Source organism: Lepus europaeus, chromosome 4 (assembly GCF_033115175.1).
Source record: "Lepus europaeus isolate LE1 chromosome 4, mLepTim1.pri, whole genome shotgun sequence".
In the NCBI taxonomy this organism is placed as follows: domain Eukaryota; kingdom Metazoa; phylum Chordata; class Mammalia; order Lagomorpha; family Leporidae; genus Lepus; species Lepus europaeus.
In genome coordinates, this window is record NC_084830.1 from 136,895,209 (window position 1) to 136,918,259 (window position 23,051).

A 23,051-nucleotide genomic window follows, 5' to 3' on the forward strand; every position below is an offset into this window, starting at 1 on the left:
AGTCGGAGCCTGCTGGTGGGAACTGACAACATACAAATAGGTCGTTTGGGGCAGGGGTAAGAGTGGGGAGACAGAGACTGGGAGAGGCATGTGGGTGGGTGGAGCTTAGAAAGCTGAAACCTCAATGCCACAATGGAGCCAGCCAGGCAGTGGGCAGTACACATGCAAAGGCCCTGAGAAGGGCTTTGGGAACAGCAGTCTGCAAAGTTTCCTTAGAGAGCCTCCTGGCGAACACACCTCCCTACTCAGCGAGCAGAGCGCCACAGAGAACGTGCACACAGAAAAGCACAGGTGGCTGTGTTCCTATAAAGCTTTATTGACACAAACAAGGGACAGCTTGGACTTGACCGGCGGGTCACAGGGTGCTGACCCTACCCGAGGACATAACGCCTGCGAGGCTGCAGTGTGGCCACGAGGTTGAGAGGTCAGAGGGCAGGGGCTGGGCCAAGGCAGGCCTCTGTAATCGGAGGGATGACGGGAGGCCACCACAATATGATGCAGGACAATGACACGATGTGGTTCCCTTTCAAAGGACGCTCTGGCAGCTGTGTAGACAGTGGGTTATGACGGCAGGAGTGGAAGCAATGGCTCATGCTAGGAGGCCGGCAGAGACGCCCAGGTGAGAGGTGGAGGCGGCCTGGCCACAGATGTGCACCGGAGATGGCCATGAGAGGGGCCGTCCAGTGCCCCAGCTTCCTGGTGAGCTCGCTGCCTCTCCCGCGGCTGTGCCCGGGTGCCCTGGGAAGGGCTCCAGCTCCAGCTCATCTCGAATCTTGATCAAAGCATCCCAAGAACCCAATTTTAGTGACGGCCACGAGAGCTTTCCAGGTATCACGAATCGCGCTGCCTGCAGGGGCCTCTGTTCCTGAGAACCTGAGTGATTGTTCTTTCCAGTTATTGTGCGAAGTGCTCAAGCGGGTGAGTTTCCTGGTAGCATGGCCGGGGCTGACGCTGGAGTTACTTCCGAGTATTGCGCTTCCATGCCCCAGCGCACAAAGTCCAGGAGCTGACTCAGCAGCTGCTCTGCAGGCCCCGCAGGGGCCCCGTGGACGCCAAGGGCTGCGAGACTGCTCATTAGGAACCCACAGGCCTGCCCCTCGCGTGCCCCCCTCTTCCTCCTCCTTAATCCTGATAAATACCACACACACACACACACACACACACACTCAACCTGTCATTAGGAAACCTGCTTCTGACTGCTCTGATGATTGACAGCTACGCTGCATCCAAGTTAAACAGCCCTGACCTAATACCTGCAGTGGTAAACCAACAAGAGATCTAATGAGGATAAAAACACTGCCCCACCCCCAATACCCAACACCCCGTTATTTTTCCTCCTGCATGGCCTCTCTTCTCCTACAGAGGTGAGGCGAGTGGGCAAAAGCCAGGGTATGGGCAGCAGGCTCCTCCACGAGTAGCTCCTAATAAAAGACTGTCAGGCAAACCCATCTCAACAGTGGCCTAGCGTTTCCCCAAGGGCTGTTCTCCTCCAGGTTTCCTTTGGCTCTGCTCTTTAGGGAATCTACAGGGTCATGGCACTGCTGCTGAAAAGCAAGCTCACATCCGTGAGCCAACCCATGCCGCCCAGATGCCACGGAGGGCTTGGGCAAGACCCCACACCTGCTGATGACCAGGTGTGGGCAAGTGCAGCCACTGAGAACTCACCCGGTACCTTTCTATGTGTGCGTGTTGCTTTAACACCGTAAGATTCCTCTAAAAGGGGCCTTAGCAATGAAAGGCCACAGCAATGGAAAATGGGCCACTCTGCCCAACAGTTGGGCCCTTCTTCAAAGAGTTACACACAGGGTTGCTATGTGAGCCAACAATTCCACCCTAAGTATCTATCTCCAAGAGGCATGAAAGCACGCACCCTCAACAAATCTGTCCATAAAGGTTCAAAGCAGCGTGATTCACAACAGTCACAAAGTAGAAACCATCAGAACATCCACCAACTGAAAAAACGTGACATAAAGCGTGGTCTATCCATTCAATGGAATAGTACTCAGCCGTGAAAAGCAATGAGGTTCTGTCACATGTTACAACATGGACAAACCTTTTTCTTTTTTTAAGGTTTATTTAGTCATTTGAAAGTCAGAGCTACACAGAGAGAGGAGAGGCAGAGAGAGAGACAGAGAGAAAGGTCCTTCATCTGATGGTTCACTCCCCAACTGGCCACAACGGCCAGCCGGAGCTGTGCCAATCCGAAGCCAGGAGCCAGGAGCCTCTTCTGGGTCTCCCATGTGGGTGCAGGGGCCCAAGGACTTGGGTCATCTTCTACTGCTTTCCCAGGCCATAGCAGAGAGCTGGATTGGAAGTGGAGCAGCCATGTCTCAAATTGGCGCCCATATGGGATGCCGGGGCTTCAGGCCAGGGCGTTAACCCGCTGTGCCACAGTGCCAGCCCCTACATGGACAAACCTTTAAAATGCCATGCAAAGTGCAGAAAAAATACTGCTAAAGACCATGGGGCATCTTCTGCAAGTGACAAAAATATGTCACAACTTGTAGTGCACTAAAACCACTGACTCTTACATTCTACATGTTACTTGTATGGTATCTGATGATTGAATGCAGCTGTTAAAAACATGAAAGGGGGCTGCACTCGCTACAAGGAGTCACAAACCAGAATATACGAGCCCTTTCAGAGTCTGAAGCAATTCCGCCCCTGAGTTCAAGGGGCCGCCGTGCTGCCCGGGCCAACAGGTGGCAGGACCATGCTGCCCCCTGCCCACGTCAGCAGTGAGCTGGGACTTAGGGGACAGGTCCCAAAGCCCCAGATCCACCCCCACATAATCAGGAATAGGCAGAAGCCCCTCCCTCACTGGCAGAGGAGGTCAGAGCCCAAGCCGTGCAGCCCATTCTGCAGGGTCTGCTGTGATAGGTGGCCTGTGGCCCTTCCACCTGGGCTCCTGGGAGGGATACTCTCCAGGGCGTGGCTCTGGCCAGCCTGCAGCAGGCCCACTGTCTGCACCTGCGTCTCCTGGGGCTGAGGGCGCCAGCTGTTGACAGGAGAGCCGGCTGGGCTGGCAGCTTTTCTGCCTTGATTTGTAAAGGACCCAAATGAAAATGAATGGTCAAAGGCTTAAAGGGCAGTGCTTGGAGCACGGTCAGAAGGGACGCAGGTTCCACAGGCCCCTTGGGATCCTGGACCCCACTCCCTTTGGTCTAGGGCGGGGTGTCACCTGCGAATCTCCTGGGGCTCTGTACCACGTTTTCCATTCTGCTTACCCACGCCTGATCCACCTCCCCACCAAGTGACACCTAGAGGCTAGCACATGGGGTGGCAGGTCCTCTGGACATGGATGCAGCCAAAGGCTAGTCCCCAGGGGCCTGGAGTGTCAGGGTCTCATGTGATAATGATGATGGCGCTGATGCCAACAATAACAACAAATGGAATACGTACTACATGGCGGGTCCCCCGTGAGACATGCGGTGGATACTATACCTCGATTGCCTCTCATAACACTTTACAAGGGGTCTTCAGAAAGTTCACGGACAACATGTACCACAGAAAACTACCCTTGCATTTCCAAAATGTTTCGAACCGAAATAAATTTATCTTTTAATTCTTTTCCCACACACTTTTAAGCTAGAGGAGAGAACGAGTGCAGAGAGAGGGTAAGTCCCTGTCTGAGGTCACACAGGACGGGTGGTCTTGCCCAGACTCGCACCGGGTGGCCACAGGGTCATACTCAAAGCGCAGGCTCTGCAGCACTGGGCAGGAGCAGGGGTTGCCTAGGCGGGATGCGGGGCGCTTATGCGATGCACAGTCACTCTTTCCCAAGATGTGTGTCCCCACCCCACCTGAAGCTGGGGAAGCAGCCGGAGAAGATGTCCAGCTCCTGAAAGCAGGCTTCCTTCTCTGAGCAAACAGAACAGGCCCTTGTGGCCAAGGATCCAGGAAGACGCACCCTGAGGGAGATGTCCCCCGGGAAAAGCTAAGCTGTCAAAGAAATGTGGACTTTCCCCTAGACTCCAGCTTTTTCTCTCACGTAAATTACAAGTCAAAACACACTCTGGTAACAATGCTCACTTCAAAGAAATTTTTAGGAAGTGAAAAGAAAAGGGAGAAAGCAGTGCACTCAAAGTGGTGCATTTAGCAAGCACCACATCTCAGCTGCCTGCGGTACCGCCATGAATCCATCTTCACACCGGGACACTGGGGCGGGGCAGTTGGCAGCTTGCAGGGTGGTTTGACTGTGGGTGGTCTACACTGCTGTCCCAAAAGTTAATGGGAGGATGGGCGAGAGCTCAGTGAGGCTCGGCACCCCGGTGTCTGCCAAAGGCCTGCCATCAGGGACATCTGTCTGGCCTGCAGGGGAGAGTGGATGCCACAGAATGCGAGAGGAGAAGGTCATACAACGGGTGGCTTCAACCTCACCCGGTGCTCCTGACCAGCTACAGCCCACCCCTGTCCTCCACCCCACTGGCTCTTACTCTGTCCAGCCCCCAGCTGTATAAAACCACCTGAAGGTACTAGGCACCATCTCACTGCCTGTTCGTACGGCTCAACAGCAAGCTGATTATACTGGTCCAGGCTTCCAGATGTCCTGCTGCTGCTCTCTTACTTTGGGACAACACACACACACACACACAGGCACCCCCGGCAGCAACTTTGAAAACACCCATTATGGACTTGCTCTCCCCACTGTACCTCTGAGAAGGGACAAGGAACTCACCGTTATCGAAGACCGTGCCTGCTGCGAACGAGAGCTCCGAGTCGTGTTCAGCTTTGCAAGCGTACAAGGCTTTTGCCTTCCGGAACGGTGTGCTGTGTGGAAACAGGAGTTTCTTTAACATTCTCTTACCTCCCCCCGGAAAGCTCCAGATATCAAACGTCTCTTCTCTCCTTGCCCTGCAAGCCGCCTAGCCCTCTCCCGTGGCAGAGCCCGGCCAGGCGGCCAGATGGCGAGACAGGAGGTGGAAAAGTTGCAGAGGTCACAGGAGAAAAATGAGATATATTCAGAGGAAGGCCGGGAGCTCCAGGAAACCAGGCTTCTTGTGGGGTCACCTTGGGCCGCGTTAACACTTCAGCTGCGACGTCGCCACAGCGGAAGGAAGAGCAGGCTGGGCCCCATATTTGGAGCCTGGGGTACCCTGGGGGCTGGGCCTGGGGTGGGGACAGGAAAGAACATCCAAGCTGCCCTGGAGAATGCTGGAGAATGCTCACAACAGGCTCTGTTGAAAGCTGGCAACGCTCGCCGAGTCGGAAAGGAGAAATTCTAGCAGAGCCAGGTTTGGGCTGCTGGCTATGGGCTGACATTAGCGCTTCCAGATGTTGCTTACTTCTTCCCAGGCTGGGTCTTGCTGTGGGGCAGGACTCCCAAGCACCCCGAGTCCGGCAGCGAACAGGGAAGGGGTGTGTATGTGAGCAGCTGCCCATGTATGCGCCTGAGCACACGTGCAGCCGAGGGTGGGGGGAGGAAGAAGAATGGAGGTGAGACAGCAGGTGTTTTCTGCCCTCATGTCCAGTGAGCATTGACAAGCACTCTCATGTGGACACTGGAACCACCTGTGGAGTGCTCAGAAAATGCAGGTGTCTGTGTGCTATGCACTTGCAGAGGCACTGGGAATCTTTGCTGCAACGGGCCAGAGAGTAAATGTTTTAGGTTTCATGGGCCACGTGGTCACTGTTGCATGATCCAACTCCACATCACCGCCGAAACGCAGCCATGGACAACATGTAAACACATTCAAGTGGCTGTGTTCCAATAAAACTTTATTTATGGAAAACCGGCAGTGAACAGGATTGGACCCACTACAAGCCACAGTTTACTAACCTCTGTTCTGGAAAGTAATTCATGTGAGCCGGTAAACGTGGCTACTTTCTCTCAGTGTTTGCTTTGATATCCAACTAGTTTCCACTAATTCAGAGACTTCTCCAGAGTCACAGGAATGACATTTAATTGTCAAAAGTTGGCTCTTATTTGACAAAAGGGATCTTCCTCTCCCCTAGCCATCAGAGCAATGACAGTTTAGAGCTCAAGGGCAGAATTAAAACACATCAAATAAGCTATCTGGGTTGGAAAATTATTGGAGGGGTACATAATATTTCCTGTATCTTCATCTGACTAACGGAGAGCCCAGAGGAGCCTGGGATGCCGAGACGCTCACAGGCACTGAGTCCCAGAGGCGAAATCGGACTGAACCGAGGAACAGTCTGCTCGTGGACCAATCCAAGCAGAATTGGATGGGGCAGAACGTCCTGGGCTGTTCTGGGAGTCACCAAGTCTGCCATCCCTTTGAACAAAAGCAGGCACGAATGGATGGAAACCTACGCCTATCAGGGCCAAGCACCGAAACCTTCCAGTCTTAGTTTCATGAAAACCGAAGAGGGAAAAAAATCCCATAAAAGGGCTGTCGGGCAGGACAGTTACAGTGACTGATTATCCAGGACCTGCTGCTGAGGCACAGCTGACTATTTATTGTCCTCTTGGGTTTCCTAGTAGCCAAGAGATGATGCCCAGGTGGGAGAAGATGAAGTGGGGCCGCTGGGAGTGAGGAGCTCTGGGCGACTGGAAAATAGCTCTTCCTGCCCAACTAAGGAATAAGGCTCAGGACAAGCGGTGCACTCCGTGAGTTGACCAAGCCAAGCCTGCACCCTGGCCAGCAAGGGCCGAGCCCCCAGTGTGTGTCTTTCTGGGCAGCAAAAATGAGTTGTGTTTTGTTTTCTGTGTGCTTATTTTTTTTCCAAGGAGGTGGGGAGCAGAGAGGAGTACCTGGCTGTGAAAGCTGATGAACTGGCCCTAAATGGTACCCCCAGGTGAGTGGACACCCTCAGGATGGGGAAGGCGGAAGGGGCATGCGTCAGGGCCTGGGAAGCTGGGTTTCCAGGCAGCACGGGCTCCATTTCTGCCAAGGTTACGTACTGAACTCACTGCTCATGGGACAAGATGGGGCCAGTCACAGGAGGCAGCGGGGGCACTGGCGACGCAGAGCACACAGGCAGTGGTCTTGTGGGCCCAAGATACTCATTCACAATGAGTAACCTTCCATGCTCATTAGCTTGTTGGAATCAAGTAACAAAGCCACAACAAGAGAGTCCACTAAAAATGAAAATGAAGATCAGGACAGGGCCTTGTTTTTCTGCCCAGTTCACAGGTGACTGTCAGTCTACGGGAGAGACTGTCTCTCGCCCCTACAGGATGTGTACACAGGTGGGAAGGACACACAGGTGCCTCTGGAAGGGGCCGCCCCTGTCAGGAGGAGTAAGGCTAACATGCAGGACACCTAGTTACAACTGCATCTCGGACAAAAAAATTGTTTTTTCGTATATGTACTGGGGCATTTCAAAAAGTTCATGAAAAAATGCATACAACGCATGGATTTCAAAAATTTTTAAACCAACATAAACTTAGCCTTTGTTTATTTAAAAAAAAAATTACTTGTTTGGTTGGGTGGGGAAGAGGGAGAGAGACAGAGAACAAGCTACCATCAGAGCTGCGCCACTCCCTAAATACCTGCAAGGGTGAGGGCTGGGGCTGGCCTGAGCTCGGAGCGGAGAATTCAATCCAGGTCTCCCTTGCGGGTGGCAGGGACCCGACTACTTGGGCCACCACCTGCTGCCTCCCAGGGTCTGCAGTGGGGGGAAGGTGGAATCTTATCTTTTTAAAAGTATGTTAGCTCCACAAGCCCAGTGTCCTGTAACTCCTTCTCAAAAGCCTCAAGGAGTTTCCTTTAGGTAGAGTTCTTACCTAAACAGACAGATCCTGTTGGCAGACAGGCTGTGTCTGTAGGCTCTGGCTCTGATTAGGAAAAGAAAAACTCCCTAACAAGCATCTTTGGTTCTTTGGCTTCCTAGCTCACCCTGCAGTGCATCTCCACGCTGGCCACGAAACCCTGGGATGGTTTCAGCTGCTCCTGTCACAGTGCCCTTCAGACCCAAGCTTGGCCTTCAAGGTTATGAACGAGTTTGGATCCCTCTGTTAGTTCACTTTTCATTTCCCCTTGGAGCGTGGCATGAGGCCAGGAAAGCACTCAGAGGAGTTTCCCTCAAATGCCCTTGCAAGTCTTGCAAAATGGTGGCCCACTCTCTATGCTGGGGCATTTGGGGTCGGGGGTCTGGAGCAGCCCAGCCAGGCAAGCTGCAAGCGCTTCCTCAATGAGGCACAATTTCCAGGGCACCCTGCACAAATGCAAGGTAAAGGTTTGTGGCTGGCAGATTTTTGAGAGGGGAGTGCAAGGGAAAGGAAAGAGGAATGTGAAGGGAATGACCCTCTACTGCTCTTTTTCTGATGTTGCTGCACAAAGCACCTGCAGGGGCCGGCACTGGCCCAGCAGGCTAAGCTGCCACCTGCAATGCGGGCATCCCACATTGGAGTGCTGGTTCAAGTCTCAGCTGCTCTGTGTCTAGCTTCCTGCCAATGCGCCTGGGAAGGGAGTACTTGGGCCACTGCCACCCACACGGGAGAGACCTGGATGGAGTCCCAGGCTCCTGGCTTCGCCCTGCTCTAGCCCCGGCTGTTGCAGCCATCTGGGAAGTGAACAATTGGGTAGGAGATTTATTCATGACATCACCTTTCAAATAAATCTCCCTTCACCCTTCAGCTTGAAATTGCCAGCCCTTAAGAAGGGTCTGATGAGGCAAGAAGCAGCCTTTTCCAGGGGAGGCATCATGTACAAACTCATGGGCCCATCGATTAAGTCCTTCTGGAATTTATTTGTAAGATCCTGCCCAGGGAAGGGAATATGAAGTTCCATGTTCTGGGAAAGGATTCGGGGGTGGCGATAGGGTAGGCTGCACCTGAATAATGGGCGTACGCCCCCACCTCTTGGCTACACGCTGCAATAGCAGTTAGGGCATTTCAGGCCTCTCTGTTTCTGACAGGCCGGCTCCCCAGCAGTGTCCCTATCTGTACTCACCCGGGCACACGTTTAGCTCAGTGACAGCCAATTCCAGGCCCTACTCTGCTTCGCCTATTTCAATATGGCAGTTTCCAAGATTGTGAAACAGCATTGGCCAAACGGTGCTAGTCTGACAGTGGCCAGAGGGGGCAGTACGGAGTAACCATGACTCCAAATAATACCAGCTAAACGGACTACTGAGTATCTTCCGCCAATCTGGAAATAACTTTGAGAGGTGGAAAGGAGAAGCTGAAGACAAAAAAAAATATAGAATTTTTTCTTTGGGGGGATGAAAGGGAGTTGGAGAGGTGGTGATACCTGACAAATAGGTATCTACTCAGAGACAAAAAAAATTAATGCCATCAAAGCACAGTGTGTGTTTGAGTTCTCTTGACTGAGTGAAAACGCTGTCCTGAGTGCTGGAACCCATTTTTGCTCAGGGGCAAACGTTTTGAAGCTTTTATTCTCTGTAGATGGAAACGAAGGAGCCATAGACTCCTAACAGCCCAGTCTTTCTAATGAACGAGTGAGGCTTTTTGGAAGGTGACCACCTCTGGCTACTGTACATTACTTTGGTTCAGGTACTCATGGGCCCATCAGTGATATAACTAGAATAATCAGCAGCATCTCTGGGATCATAGAACATTAATGTCTCCCAAAGCACCCAGAAGATAATAAAGAAGTAATTAGAATGTAACTTGAATGTCAGGAGAATATGGTTGGAATCTCCCATATTCTCTTTTTCCTACCATTCAGGAAAAATTAGGTAGAAAACTCTATCAAATGTTGAAGAGCAGGCCAAGCTATGGGGCTGGGAGCTGCAGAGAAACTTAAGGTTGGGGTGACCCATGTGCTTGGAGGAAAGAGGCTTGGGCTGAGGGGAGGTCCTGGCTTCTAGACTGGCCCTCAATCAGTCTCATAACCGTATCCCCAGCTACCTGTCTGTGCCTTGGTTTTCTTGATCAGTCACGGGGTTCAGGCCATTTCCTGGCTCATTCTCACGGGATGACAGAATGAAATGATAGATATGCAAGTGTCTGGAAGGGAATATAATGATACAGGGATATAGAAATAGCATGGGGTTTTTCTTTTTTTAAAAGACAGACTCTGCTTTATAAATTATGTAAGCCTCTCTGATGGACCCAGCCCTAGGAGAAAAGATGAGCATAAAACCTCTGGCAACACCTAAGGCTTGGGACACACTGAATTGGGACTACTTTGGTTGTCTGAAAGCACAGACTTCGGAGAGATCCCCCTGCTGGAGACCTACACAGCACAGAGACTGTGTTCTGCAGGATCCTTCAAGTGCTGGGCTGTGATGAAAAAGAGCTCAGGAGCAAAGCATGGTGGCACTTGAGTGTAGATGTCATAAAAGCAAGGAGAACTACAGCGTGGCCCCCAGGGGAGGAATTAGGTCAGCCTGCTCATCTTCAGAAAGACCTGGTGCCTGCTCTCCTGAGAGCTCAGAGCTGCTGACAGAGGCAGAGGGAAGTGCTGAGCAGGGAGGCAGAAGCCATGAACGATCCGGAAACTGCTCCCCATCTGAATCTTTTCTTCTGTGTTCTGTTTGTCTCTCAACCAGAGGATCCGGTCTCAGTGACTCAGGGTCGGTGCTCGTGGCTGGTGGGCCAACCTCTGAAATAAGCGTTGCCCGATGCTGATAAAAATGACAGGGAAAGGCCAGCGTGTGTCTTAGCACTGTGCCTCTTACAAACCACAGAGAGCCCCAATGACTCAGAGCTGCCACAACTATAACCTGGTTCAGGAGCTGCTGTCCTCCACACTCCAGGCACCAAGGATTAATCCAGAAACGCGAGTTAAGGTTAGAGAGGTGTGAACCATGCCATCCTGGTTTACACAAACGGTCCCGCCTGGCTTTGGGTCCTGTGGGTGCAGCAACAGACAGCAGAGGTGGCCCCTGTTGCCCCTGCCCGGCTTTGGATCAACAAGGACATATCAGTCAGCATCCATGATTTTACCTGAAGTCTTCGCGAACTGCTTCTTCTGGCCTGTCAAAAAGCAAGTGCAGGTTTGGATGGCAGGGAACAAAGTTGACGAGGAGGCTGAACACTGCATGAAGAGAGGACCAAGCCAATGAGAGAACGGCAGCAGCAACAGAAAACCAAACAAACCCTGCAACAGACCTGGCGGGGGATGAGTCGCTGGACGTGGATGAGGTGGGCATAGGGCTGGAGGGCGCCGAGAACATGGGCCAAGATGGCGAGAGGGGTGATGTTGGGCTTGGATTCGGGGGGCTGCAAGACATAACAACCAGAAAACTCGTCAGCACACAAGGGAACCACAATGGGAGCACAGGAGGTTCATGGCAGGCCAGGGGACAGGGAGTCGGAGCAGGCCAGAGGAGCCCTGACCCCCAGCGATGTGCTGCCAGTGCCATGGCATGGGTGGCCAGACCAGATGGCCATGTCGTTCTAGGAATGCTTGGTCTTGGAACACGGACACGTTTCTTTGCCCTCTACAGCAACTGCTTTCCAGGTGACAGGAGCTTCCATCATATGCACTGTACCTCTGGCTAGGGGGTCAACGCTGCCCTGAAGCCACAGACACAGATCCCCACACCCACCGCCTCGTTCTGACGCAGGGCTAGCTTATAACGCGACTTCGGCTTCCGCTGCTGTGAGTTTAAAGCTATGGTTCAGTAGACAGGACCATTTCTCAGGGAAACAGAGGTCATTCAACCAGAAAACGATTTTCTGTTTACATTTTTCACTAAATGGGCCATGTGCCACCGGCGATCGGACGTGTGACTGCGTCAGAAAAGCGACAGTGGGCAGAGGCGGGCATGGACACTGCACACCTCTTGGGCCACCTCCTACCGGCCCGGGCAGGGCGCAGTTCCTCTGAGGTTTGCTTTCTAGGCCTGCCCTTTCTCCTTTCATGGATTCTGGGCACTCTGACGCTCAAAGAAAGCAAGCCCTGGGGAAGGCAACGGAGACAAAAATCAACTGAACCTGAAAATCCGTGCATTGTGTTATTTGACGGGTGGCTGGTCAAAATGCTGGAGAGGAGAGGTTGAAATGACTCACTGCAGCTTGCTTTGTGGATGTTAACTGGTCACGCTAAGCCCTTTAACTTATTTCCACAAATGACACCAACACCTCCGTAACTCCGTGAAATCACATTAAGCCACAGACAGCTCTCACACCGTGGACAGATGTGGCGACCAGCCAGCCACGGCACCACCCGCAGCCCCAGAATCCCAGCCGCCTGCTGAGCCGCTGGTTTCAAGCATGTAAGGAAGTGAAAATGACAGAACTCGGCCTCGGGGCAACAGGCTTTCTAAGCATACTGGGATTTAGCATGAACGTAACTGTCTTGCTTTAATGGAACTTCTCTAGGGTTACGTCACTTCACACAGGAGCCCCGATAATGGCCCTAACTGACTATTGTCTTTTTTTTAAAAAAGATTTCTTTTTATTTATTTGAAAGGTAGAATTACAGAGAGAGGCAGAAACAGAGTGAGAGAAAGGTCTTCCATCTGTTGGTTCATTCCCCAAATGGCCCCAATGACTGGGGCTAGGCCAGGCCAAAGCCAGAAGCCAGGAGCTTTTTTGGGTCTCCCATGTGCGTGCAGGGGCCCAAGCACTGGGGACATCTTCCATTGCTTTCCCAGGATCAGTAGCAGGCAGGTGGATCAGAAGTGGAGCAGCAGGGATTTGAACCAGTGACTGTAGGAGATAACAGTTCCCAAATGGGATGCTGGCACTGCAGGCTGGGGCTTTAACTGGCTGCGCCACAGCGCCGGCCCCCCTTGCCTATTGTCTTAACACGAACGCCTACAGAAACGCACAATAAAACCCACTGTGTACGTCAATCAACTATCCTTTGACTAATCCAATTCAACATCTGCTGAATGCCATTGTATGAACAGAATTTCCAGAGTAGGAATTTCCTAAGGGCAGCAATGCTTGTCCTTTGTGTTACTGTGGTATCTCGAATGTCTAAGATAGTGCCTGTTGGTGTCCAATACATAATTATTGAGTGAGTACATTCAGTGGATTTTCTTTTAACTCACAATCCGATAAAGCAGGCACTGGTGTATTTTCCATTTGACAGATGCAAAACTTGGGTGCAGTGGCTGGGGCCTTGCCTGTGGCCATGCAGCCTACAGGTGACTGCAAGCCTAGGGCTCTGACCGCCAGCGCACTGCCTCTCTCTGGGTCAGTGGGACCAGCTCTGTGTCTCCAACTCATGTCTAGCTTCTCTACAGACCCAGCCACAGCATGAGAAATCTTCTTACCGCTGATTTATAAATTTCCTCTAGATGCCTACCACATTTCCAGGGCAAAGTGGGAATACAGCAATAGACAGACTCAATAAGACTCAACCCATTGTAAATTCCAACACAATCCACAGTCCTGCCTCCAGTGTTCTGTCTGGTAGATTCATACAGCACATGGAATTCATTGAAGTGAAGAATTTAAATTTAAAGAATATGGTTCTTTTATTAATTTTTTTTTTTTTTGCAACTCAGCAAAGACTCCTCCTTGAGCACTTAGACTGATCAAGACAGTAAGAAGAATTTGCCATGGTCCCTGACATCAACAGTTTATGTGTATTTGACAACATGGGTCAGATTAAAAGAATCATGCCATCAGACAGCAAGATTCCTCAGCTGTTCCCGCTGGGCCGTCTCAGGCCCGGAAGAAGCACTACCTCATTCATGCTGTGCAGCCCTCAGCTTTTCCTGGGGTTGCTACGCGTGAGAGATGCCAACCTGTATCAGCTGGGTCGCCGCCACACAACGATCTAGCAGGCAAGGCCTGGCCCAGCCCAGAACCCGAGTCTCACCGACCAGGGACAATGGGGAGGCTCCAGAGAACAGCCCCAGGCTGCAGGCCCCGGGAAAGCTGGCCCTTCGGTCAGGGGTGAGTTACCACAGGACAGCTACAAAGCACCTACAATTTCTTAAAATGAGTCTGGTAAGCAGGAAACACCTCTGGTTTCCTATCTCACTGGGACCACGGATTATACCTTTGGCTAGGCACAGTGAGGAACATGCTCTAGCAACACCATGTGGGTTCTGAAGGTTCTCCCACATCCTCAGGTATCTTAGTGGTCCTCGGTCAGTAGCAGGTGTCTGAAATGGCCTGGGAGAGCACTGGAAGGCAGGGTGTTCTTAGCCACGTTAGGACCTTACTCTTTAGTTGCCATGCCAACTGCCACAGATCAACGACAACTTTTACCCACCAACAGATTTTCACTGGTTTGTTTGTGCTCGTAAATGTTATAGCAATGTTTATTTGCTATAAAATGAGTACAGTTTACAATTTATTACCACCATGTTTGAGTTAGTGTGAACAATAAAATGCATGCGCCAATAGTACTTGCTATGTTTTTTAAGCTACTAAAGTAGGCCTTTTATTTATTTGGCTTCAGGGTCTCCTCAATAAATGTCAACTCTACTCTCTGAACTTGGGGTGGGGAGATGGTGATTTTGATCTCCCTGACTTGGTGGGCGCATGCTGAATATTCACGCCTGTACTGGAAAGTCTTGCTGTACCCAAAAGACACCTGCCGTTGCTATATTTTAATTACATTTTTTAAGATTAAAGAAATGGGAAGGCCAATTAGTGAGTTGATCATTACATGTTAGTTATATCCATGAACAAAGCATCTCCCTGTACCCCACAAAGCGTACTATGAAAAATGGGACTGTGCATTTTGCATCCATAACTGCCTGCAGCAACCCAATGCCTGCAAGCCTGCGAACACTCCTCCAAGAGACAGGGACGCTTTCTATTTTGGTTGATGTAAGTACAACATAAGATGCACAGGGATGGTGGCAAGGGCCTAGGACTCTGTGTCATCTAAAATTTCTCCTTTCAATACAAAAGTGTCTGGCTATCAGTTGCTTAAAAATGACAGCAGACAAAACAAAATAACAACAACCAAAAAAAAAAAAAAAAAAAAACTAAACCCACTTCATTCTGCCCCAAAAAGCCAACAGGAAAGAAAAGTCAATTTCACTCTTGGCTCTGAAACCTCCAATATCAAATTGTCTACCTCTTTCCCCACTACTAATGCCAAGGATAACAAATGATTGAGGTTCAGACAGGAGAAAATAACTCTCTAACGACAGTCTTAGCAGATGACCCCGAAAGGCTGCGCCACAAGCCTCTGTTATCGGGCTGAGAACACCAGTGCATTCTCCCCCTCCCATATCCCTGGGGTCACGCCAGGCTCCCACATCAAGGCCCGGCAGCAGCAGCAGCAACAGCAGCTTAAGCTTGAGCACACTTGCTGGTTTAGTTTGGATCCAACTGGAAGCCTCACCTCAGCTTTACTCTGCTGGCCCGCTGTGCCCTCAGAACGAGCCCAGAAGTCCTGTCAGTGCCTTTGACGTCCACTGGGCAGTGAGGGACTAACAGTCTAGGAAGGTAAGGCTGAAAAGCTGGCAGCACCTGGGCTGCGGCTGACAGGGCAAGCAGTGCGTAGCAGCAGCATCAGACTGACACCCCGTGTGGTGACTCACTTGAGTGATGGGACATCTGGCGTCCCAGCCAGGGCGCGCCTCCTATAGCATGCACAGGGCTGCCAGGTGGGCTCCCAACCTGAGCACGCACGGGCAGACCCTCTCGGGCCTCCCCACCACAGCAGTGGAGCTGCCACAAGAGGTTGGCTGACCATTCAGACAAAAGTTAAGCTCTCTAGCGGGGGACATGGTGGATCCACGTGGAGGGCACGGGTGCCCACAGCTCGGGACCCCAGCTGCCGAGAGCCTCTGCACCAGCGCTGGACAGAGAGGGGCCACATGCCAATTACAAAGACAAAACACATGAAACCTCTTAGACAATTACATTACACTAACTTTGTATCTCCAGAAGACATTTATGTTGTTAGAAAGGTAAAAAGCACAAAAGAAAGTCCTGGTTGAGGAAGAAATTTAGGAAGTACAATGGGACTTCAAGAAGTTTGTGGGAAAATAGAATTAAAAGATAACGCAGGGCGGCGCCGTGGCACAGTAGGTTAATCCTCTGCCTGCGGTGCCAGCATCCCATGTGGGCATCGGTTCTAGTCCTGGCTGCTCCTCTTTCAATCCAGCTCTCTGCTGTGGCCTGGTGGGGGGCAGTGGAGGATGGCCCAGGTGCTTGGGACCCTGCACCCATGTGGGAGACTGGGGGGAAGCTCCTGGCTCCAGATCAGCGCAGCTCCAACCGTTACAGCCATTTGGAGGGTGAAACAGCGGAGGGAGGACCTTTGTCTTTGTCTCTCCCTCTGTCTGTAACTCTGCCTCTCAAATAAATAAATAAAATATTAAAAAAAAAACTAAGTTCTGATGGCTTTGTGGAAAACTGGAAAATACCAAAAGAGCAAGAAGACAAGCAACACAATCGCACACTTTAGGCCGCTGACAAGCATTATTAACACCTTGATATTTCTTCTCATTTATTTGGGGATGCTACCAGATACATAGCCTCTGTGTGTGTGTGTGTGTTTTTAATAAACCACTTAATATAATTAAAGCATCATCCAGTGCCATTTAATATTCTTTGATATATATTTAAAATATTTTCATCAATTTATTTGTATTTATTTGAAAGGCAAAGACAAAAAGAAAAACAAAGATTTTCCATCCACTAGTTTTCTCCCTGAATCACTAGACAACTTGGGGCTCAGCTAGGCCAAAACCAGGACCATGGAGCTCAATCTGAATTTCCCAGGTGGGTGACAGGGACCCAGTCACTTGAATTATCAGCAGCTGCCTCTCAGAGAGCACATTAGCAGGATGTTGGATGGAAAGTAGAACAAGGACTTCAAATCCGCACTCCAGTGTGGGGTGTGGGCATCCCCACTGGCATCTGAACTAGACCAAATGCCTGCTCTGATAGCGTATTTTTAAAATAGCTGCAGGTTTTCTATTGCATGGGATACCCTGATCTAAGTAACCATTTCTCCACTGTGTACATTCCAATTGCTGTCCCATTTTAGGCATTGCAAATAGGGCTACAATTACATCCTCGTAGACGATCACTGCCTGTGTCTCCGACTGTTTCCTCGGCATAAATTCCTGGAAGTAAAATGAGTGGGTCAAAGGCTGGAAGCTACTTTTAAGGGTCTTGACGTATCCTGCCAAATAGCTTTTCGGAAAGGCTCTACCAAGCTGCATTCCCAGCGATCCTGGGAATTCCTTCTCATCGTGACGCTGCCAGGTCTGAGCACTAACATTCGACAACCACAACCCGCCGACTCTGCTCTGAGTGTACGATAGCTACCTTGGGCTCTTCGCTTTCCTATCAATCTTAGTAACGTAGGAATAGGCACATCCCTTCCTGTGTGGATGCAGTGTTTAATTTAACAAAGGGCTTCCTGCCAAGGCGGCGGTCAGTGGAGGGAGACAGGCAGGTGGACAGCAAGCCTTACAACCCCAGTGTGGGGACATCAGACTGCCAGGCCCAGGGCACAGCTTCTCAGACAGAGGCAAGCAGTCAATTTCCAGATCAGCCGGGGCATCTCCACGTCAGGGCTGAGCAGGTGGGAAGAGGCACGCGAGAAGCACCATACTGCCTCAAAGTCAGAGTTCACATCAACGCCTTTCTGTCCAGCAGAGGTTGTGATTGTCACCCAGGTGCCTGGCTGAGCCTGCAGGGTAAATAGCCCATGGCTGACCTTAAAGACCCAGGTGTCCTCCTTCTGATAGGGCCTACTGAATCCAAAGAGGGGCTGCTCTCATCCCCCACTCCACTCAAATCCCCACACGCAAGGAAAAGAAAAAAATGCTACAGAAACCAGTGAAGTCCTGTAAAATATAACCCCAGGTCACTGAATTCTTGCTTGGAAAATATTCTTGAAGCTCTTCCCTTAAAGAGCCATAAAGAGAGAAGGGAAACCCAACTTGAGCTGGATAACCGGGCAGTGGGCAAATCAAAGCAAATGCCACACAAACCAGTTTGGTATCTGTTACAAGTCTGACAGCACCCATTTCTTTCTTTTTTTTTCTTTTATTATTTGACAGGCAGAGTTAGACAGTGAGAGAGAGAGACAGAGAGAAAGGTCTTCCTTCTGCTGGTCCACCCCCAAAATGGCCGCTACGGCCAGAGCTGCGCTGATCCAAAGCCAGGAGCCAGGTGCTTCCTCCTGGTCTCTCATGCAGGTGCAGGGCCCAAGCACTTGGGCCATCCTCCACTGCACTCCTGGGCCACAGCAGAGAGCTGGCCTGGAAGAGGAGCAACCGGGACTAGAACCTGGTGCCCATATGGGATGCCGGCGCCGCAGGCGGAGGATTAACCAAGTGAGCCACAGCGCCGGCCCCCAAGCATCCATTTCTTACATGCATCCGCTCAGGCTGCAGAACACAGAAATCCTATGTATGCCCCAACTCCCGACACTCAGCAGGCGCTTCACAGCTCTACAAGGAAAAGCAGAGCCGTGTGCCCCAGAGCTTCCCTCACTGCTCCGTGCCTGACTTCCTGGTGGGCCTGTGTGTTCACCCAGATTCTTTCCCCTCATCTAATACAATTCACTATGCATTCTTATTCAGACAATGCAGAGTTCTGTTTCGCATTTTAAGAGACGAACTGGTGAAATCCCCTTACGGTCTTAACAGTTACAGGCAACTGCTTTTAAACATACTTTTAATATATCCTGCATTAAAAATAGTTTCACTAATCTGCAATGCTATGGTTCTGATAGCTTAAATTTTTTTTTCCTGAAGTTTCAAATCCACTTAAAACTCAGAGGGGGTAGGTGGGAACAGTGAATCATTCCATGATTTGAACAAAATTCAAAAATCTTAGAATAGGGCATCTATCATTTCTAAGATTCCCCAAGGCAGTCATCTGAATCGTCTTTTGTAGAATAATACATGGATGTGAAGCAGAGGGAAAACCCTGGATTTGGATAACGATGCATGAACAACAGTCCCAATTTTCTTGCTCACTGCCCAGACAGTGCGCCAAGGGAAAGGGTCAGGGAGGCTGGACGCTGATGTGTGCAGCACTGACTGAGCTCACCAGGCTTTCCTGTTGAACTGGAACACGGCCCTTCAAGCTTTTTCAATTATTTACTTCAGATACAGAACTGGTTCTGAAAATGAAATGTATTTACTCTCTTCCAACTAAAAATGTTCACGATTTATAGGGTTATTTGTAAGGAAACATGAAAGTATTTTGGGGTCACGATAAGACGTCTATATGATAACAACTGGTATTTTGAAAGATCTGAGTAGTTCTAGAAAATCCCAACACATCCTTACTTGGTGTGTCACTGTCTTAAATTGTTATTCTCTATATAATGAAGCCATTGTGCTTGGGAAAATAAATTCACTCACTGTATCATAAAAATAGCAACAGTGCTATTGGATTCACTCCCCTACCGCTCCACAATATAGAGTCACCGTTCTAAAGATAAGGACATTTAAACACAACTCTTAAACAAAATCTTCAAGTAAGAAAGTGTACCTACTCAGAGGACTGAGGCAAAGAGAACTGGGTACACACGCAAGATTGGACATTCAATTTTTATATCTGTTTACACTATTTAAAATTTTTTTCATCATGGGCCCATATACTATTGTTTAATAATGGAACGTGCCCTTCTATAAACAGTGCTAGAATAACTGTTAAATGGACAAAATTGACACTTGACCCTGCCCCACCTCATATCCTATATAACAAATGACTTCCAGATGAATTATAGCTCTAAATAGCCAAGGCAAACAAAAACGGCTGTAGACGATAATAACTACAGGAACGCAAGGCTGGGATTTATCCAGTGGGATATAAAGAGCACTAATCTTAGAGGAAAACAGATATAATTAACTACATTAAATTAGTAACTTTATCAAAGGGCAACATTAAACTAGTAAAAAGACGATCTGTGACATAAAAATTAACAAAGGGCTCATAGCTGATCTATATAAAGGACTTCTCCTACCGATCAGTAATAAAAAGACAGACAACCCAATGGGAAATGGGCAAGAAACTTGAATAGGGATTTTCTTTTCTTCAAGAAAAATTTTAAAACATTAAAAAAAAAAAAAGAGCTGAAACTTTCTGGAATGCAGGAAATGTAGATCAAAACCACAGTGAGATGATACTGTACATTCAGAAGAGCAACTAAATAGTTTCAAAATCTTGAAATTACCATTGTTTATGAGACTGTGGAACATCTGAAACTCTTACACTTTGTTGGAGGAGGGGGTGCATTGCTGTAACCATTTTGAAAGGCAGTTTGGCACTGTCTGGTAAAGGTGAAAATGTCATTCTTTATGACCCAGTCATTCCATTCTGAGGTATGTATACTAATGTATACTTAAGTACTAGAAGACATGTATAAGAATGTATATGGCAAATTATATGTAAAAGTTAAAAAACAGGAAACCTAAAATTTTAGCAAGAGCAAAATGGAGAAATAATTTTAGTGTATTGATTTAACTGTGTAGTGTACTTTAGTGAGAATGAATGAACCACAGCTACATGGATGACTCTTAAAATTGTTAGGCAAAAGAAGCCAGACTCAAAGTAGTAGAATAAAATTTTGCATTTAAGGATGCATATGGTCTGCCGTCATTTCCAGGATCCTGATATCTACAAAGTCACGCCACTTACTCCCAAAAACTTATCTGTTAGCCCCAAATCAACACTTGTGCTTTTGAGGTCACTCAGAGCTGCAGACAAACTTGAGTTATTCAACATGTACAGTTAAGGTCAAAAAAGGTGAGATTCTGCTGTCTAGTTCCAGCTCTCTTGCTGTAAACAAGAGTCCTTGCAAGGTATATTTAGGGCCACATTTTGGTGATTTTTTTAATTGTGATTTTCCTGCTTAAAATGGTGCCCAAGCACATACACAAAGCCCCATGTGATGTCCCTAAGCTCAAGCAGGCAGTGACTGCCTTAGAGAAAATGCGAGTTCAGACACGCTTCATTCAGGCATGATTTCCAGCACCGCTGTCCTGAGTTCAATGTTAGTAGGTCAACAACAACACTCAGTGAGGTGTCTTTACCCAAACACACACACAAAACAAGATTGTGTGCCCACCAGCTGATGGAAATGTGGCCAGAGGCACACAAGAGCCTAACTCTGTACTTGCACAGGAGTAATGGTTGGGTGCTGGCTAATTCATTGTTTGCAGGGACTTCACAGACCATGAGTACTGTGAGTAACAATTTTCGGCTGTACTTAGGAGGTGAGACATAAATGAAAATAAGGAATTGAATCCTGGAAGCATCAGGTCAGTGGTTCCCCTTGTGAGGAGGGGGAGCGCTGCCGTGACGAGGACAGAGCAAGAGCTTTGGACACAGCGAGGAGCATTTGCACCCTGGGTGGTGGTAAAGTAACACGTCATTACCCTGCAGGTACATATTCCCCACACTTTTCTATATAGAACAGGCTCAAGACTATCTTGAAACCACTTCTGGACACTAAGTACACCAATTTTCACCAACAATGCATATTTACGGTGCTCTACAGGCAAAGAGGTTAAAGGTAATTTCTATTCCTTTACACTCTTTTTTCCTCTTCAGATTTTATTTTTTAGAATAGCTTGAGTTTCCAGAAAAACAGAGCAGAATGCCAAGTTCCCACAGGTCCCCTGCCCTGACACACGTGGTCTCTGCTTTTAAACAAATAGTTTCCATATTTTCTGCAATTAATAGATACCACACTTATAATAAAAAATTACTATTAGAGAAACTAATCCTCCCAGCCATCCTAAGCATTTTGATTCTCTAGGTGAATGATGTTAAATAGGGACAAAATCAAAGCATAGTTTTTGTGGCACCAATCTACGATTGAAGTTGCATAATACAGTGGCCAGCTGCCAACTTATATTGTTTCTCTGCCTTTTCAGGATACAATCAATCAATATTTACTGAGCACCCTTCTTATGCAAGGATTTTCCATCCTGCCTGCCTCACTGGGAAATTATGTTGATGACGCTAGAGCTCTACTGGTTGGTTGGTAAAGTCATTACAGCAAAGCAACAGCCTTGCCTTCTCCTGCAGTGGGCATGGGGCAGTCAAGGAGGACATCTCAGAAGGGGCATTCTGAGAAAGCTGGACAATATGCTACCAACACCCGCAGAAAGGCACTGGCCATCTGGCCTACTTTTCTGGACAGTTCCCTTTCAGGGAATATTTCCTGTTTGGATGAGGGGGAGGCAAACAGGTTTAATAAGAATCTGCATGTTCACTGCTGAAAACAAAGGCTTATCTAAAATTAGCACCAGAAGCCCCAAGATACTACAGCTCAGCAGTCACCCTGGGGAGAAGGGATTCCTTACAAAGAGGGGGCCTAAAATATTTGGTCCAGAAATTTCAGCAACAGAAAAAGCACTTCTGCTGAGGACAGCGTCCAGCAGGGCTAACTGCAACTCCTGCTACTGCACAAAGGCCGGTCCGGATACCAGGGGAGGCATATGAGGCCGAAAGATAAGGAGAGGTGGACTTTGATGAAAAGGCCAACAAGGCTCTGACTTCTGCCCCGCCCCTGAGCGAGGAGCCGATTTCCCTGTCCTCCTGGTGTTTACTCAATGGTCTAAACATGTGGAAAATTGCTTCTGATCTGATTTCAGCCTACTCAAGCGTCTTTTCCATTGCATTTCTATCTTCCCTGCCTGGGGGCTGGTCCTGCTCCCACAGCGCGACTGTGCGCAGAAGCCACAGCGTCCCCTGTGACGCTCTGCCCTCCCCACGGTGGACTCCAGCTGCCACGCAGGAATGCAATCTCCCAAGGATTCCTGGGGATTTCTGCCCCTTGTTCAATGGCTTCGCAGAGGCTCATCAACTCAACTGGAAAAAACTTTAAATGATTTTCCAGCAAAGTCACCCTTTCCAGTGGAAAAAAGTCTTACCATCTGTGAATAAAAACAAACTGAAGGAAAATGATTTTTATATTCTTGAGTTCTTGGGCTTCCAAACTGAACTGCTGCAAAGTTCAGTGGAAAGGGATGTGGCAGAACATGAATTCTGATCTCACAACACTAGAATTCCTTTCTTCCAATCTGAGGTGGGTCCAAATTTACTCTGGGCGATGTAGGAGTTACTAAGCAAACGGAGAGTGCAAACAAGATTTTTAACCTAGGTGCCTAAGAGAACCATACTTGGTGATCATTTCAAAACGCTCATCTGATTATGTCATTTAAGATTGCTTAAAAACTCATTGCTTAAAACCCTTCCGTATTTCCCCACTCCTGATAGGATAAAGACCAAGGCCTTCTCGCCTCGACTACCGTCAGGATCACGGGCC

General features: G+C 49.1%; 1 protein-coding gene across 1 annotated transcript in view; it reads right to left on the reverse strand.

Annotated features, from left to right (window-relative positions):
* The window catches only part of ARHGAP26 (Rho GTPase activating protein 26), a 440,213-nt gene that overhangs the window by 9,486 nt on the left and 407,676 nt on the right, over positions 1-23,051 (reverse strand). Inside the window, exons 21-22 of the mRNA XM_062188919.1 lie at positions 10,988-11,098; positions 4,679-4,770 (exon numbers count right to left, since the gene is read on the reverse strand). Of these exons, the coding sequence (XP_062044903.1) occupies positions 4,679-4,770; positions 10,988-11,098 (203 nt within the window). The remainder of the gene's footprint in view (positions 1-4,678; positions 4,771-10,987; positions 11,099-23,051) is intronic.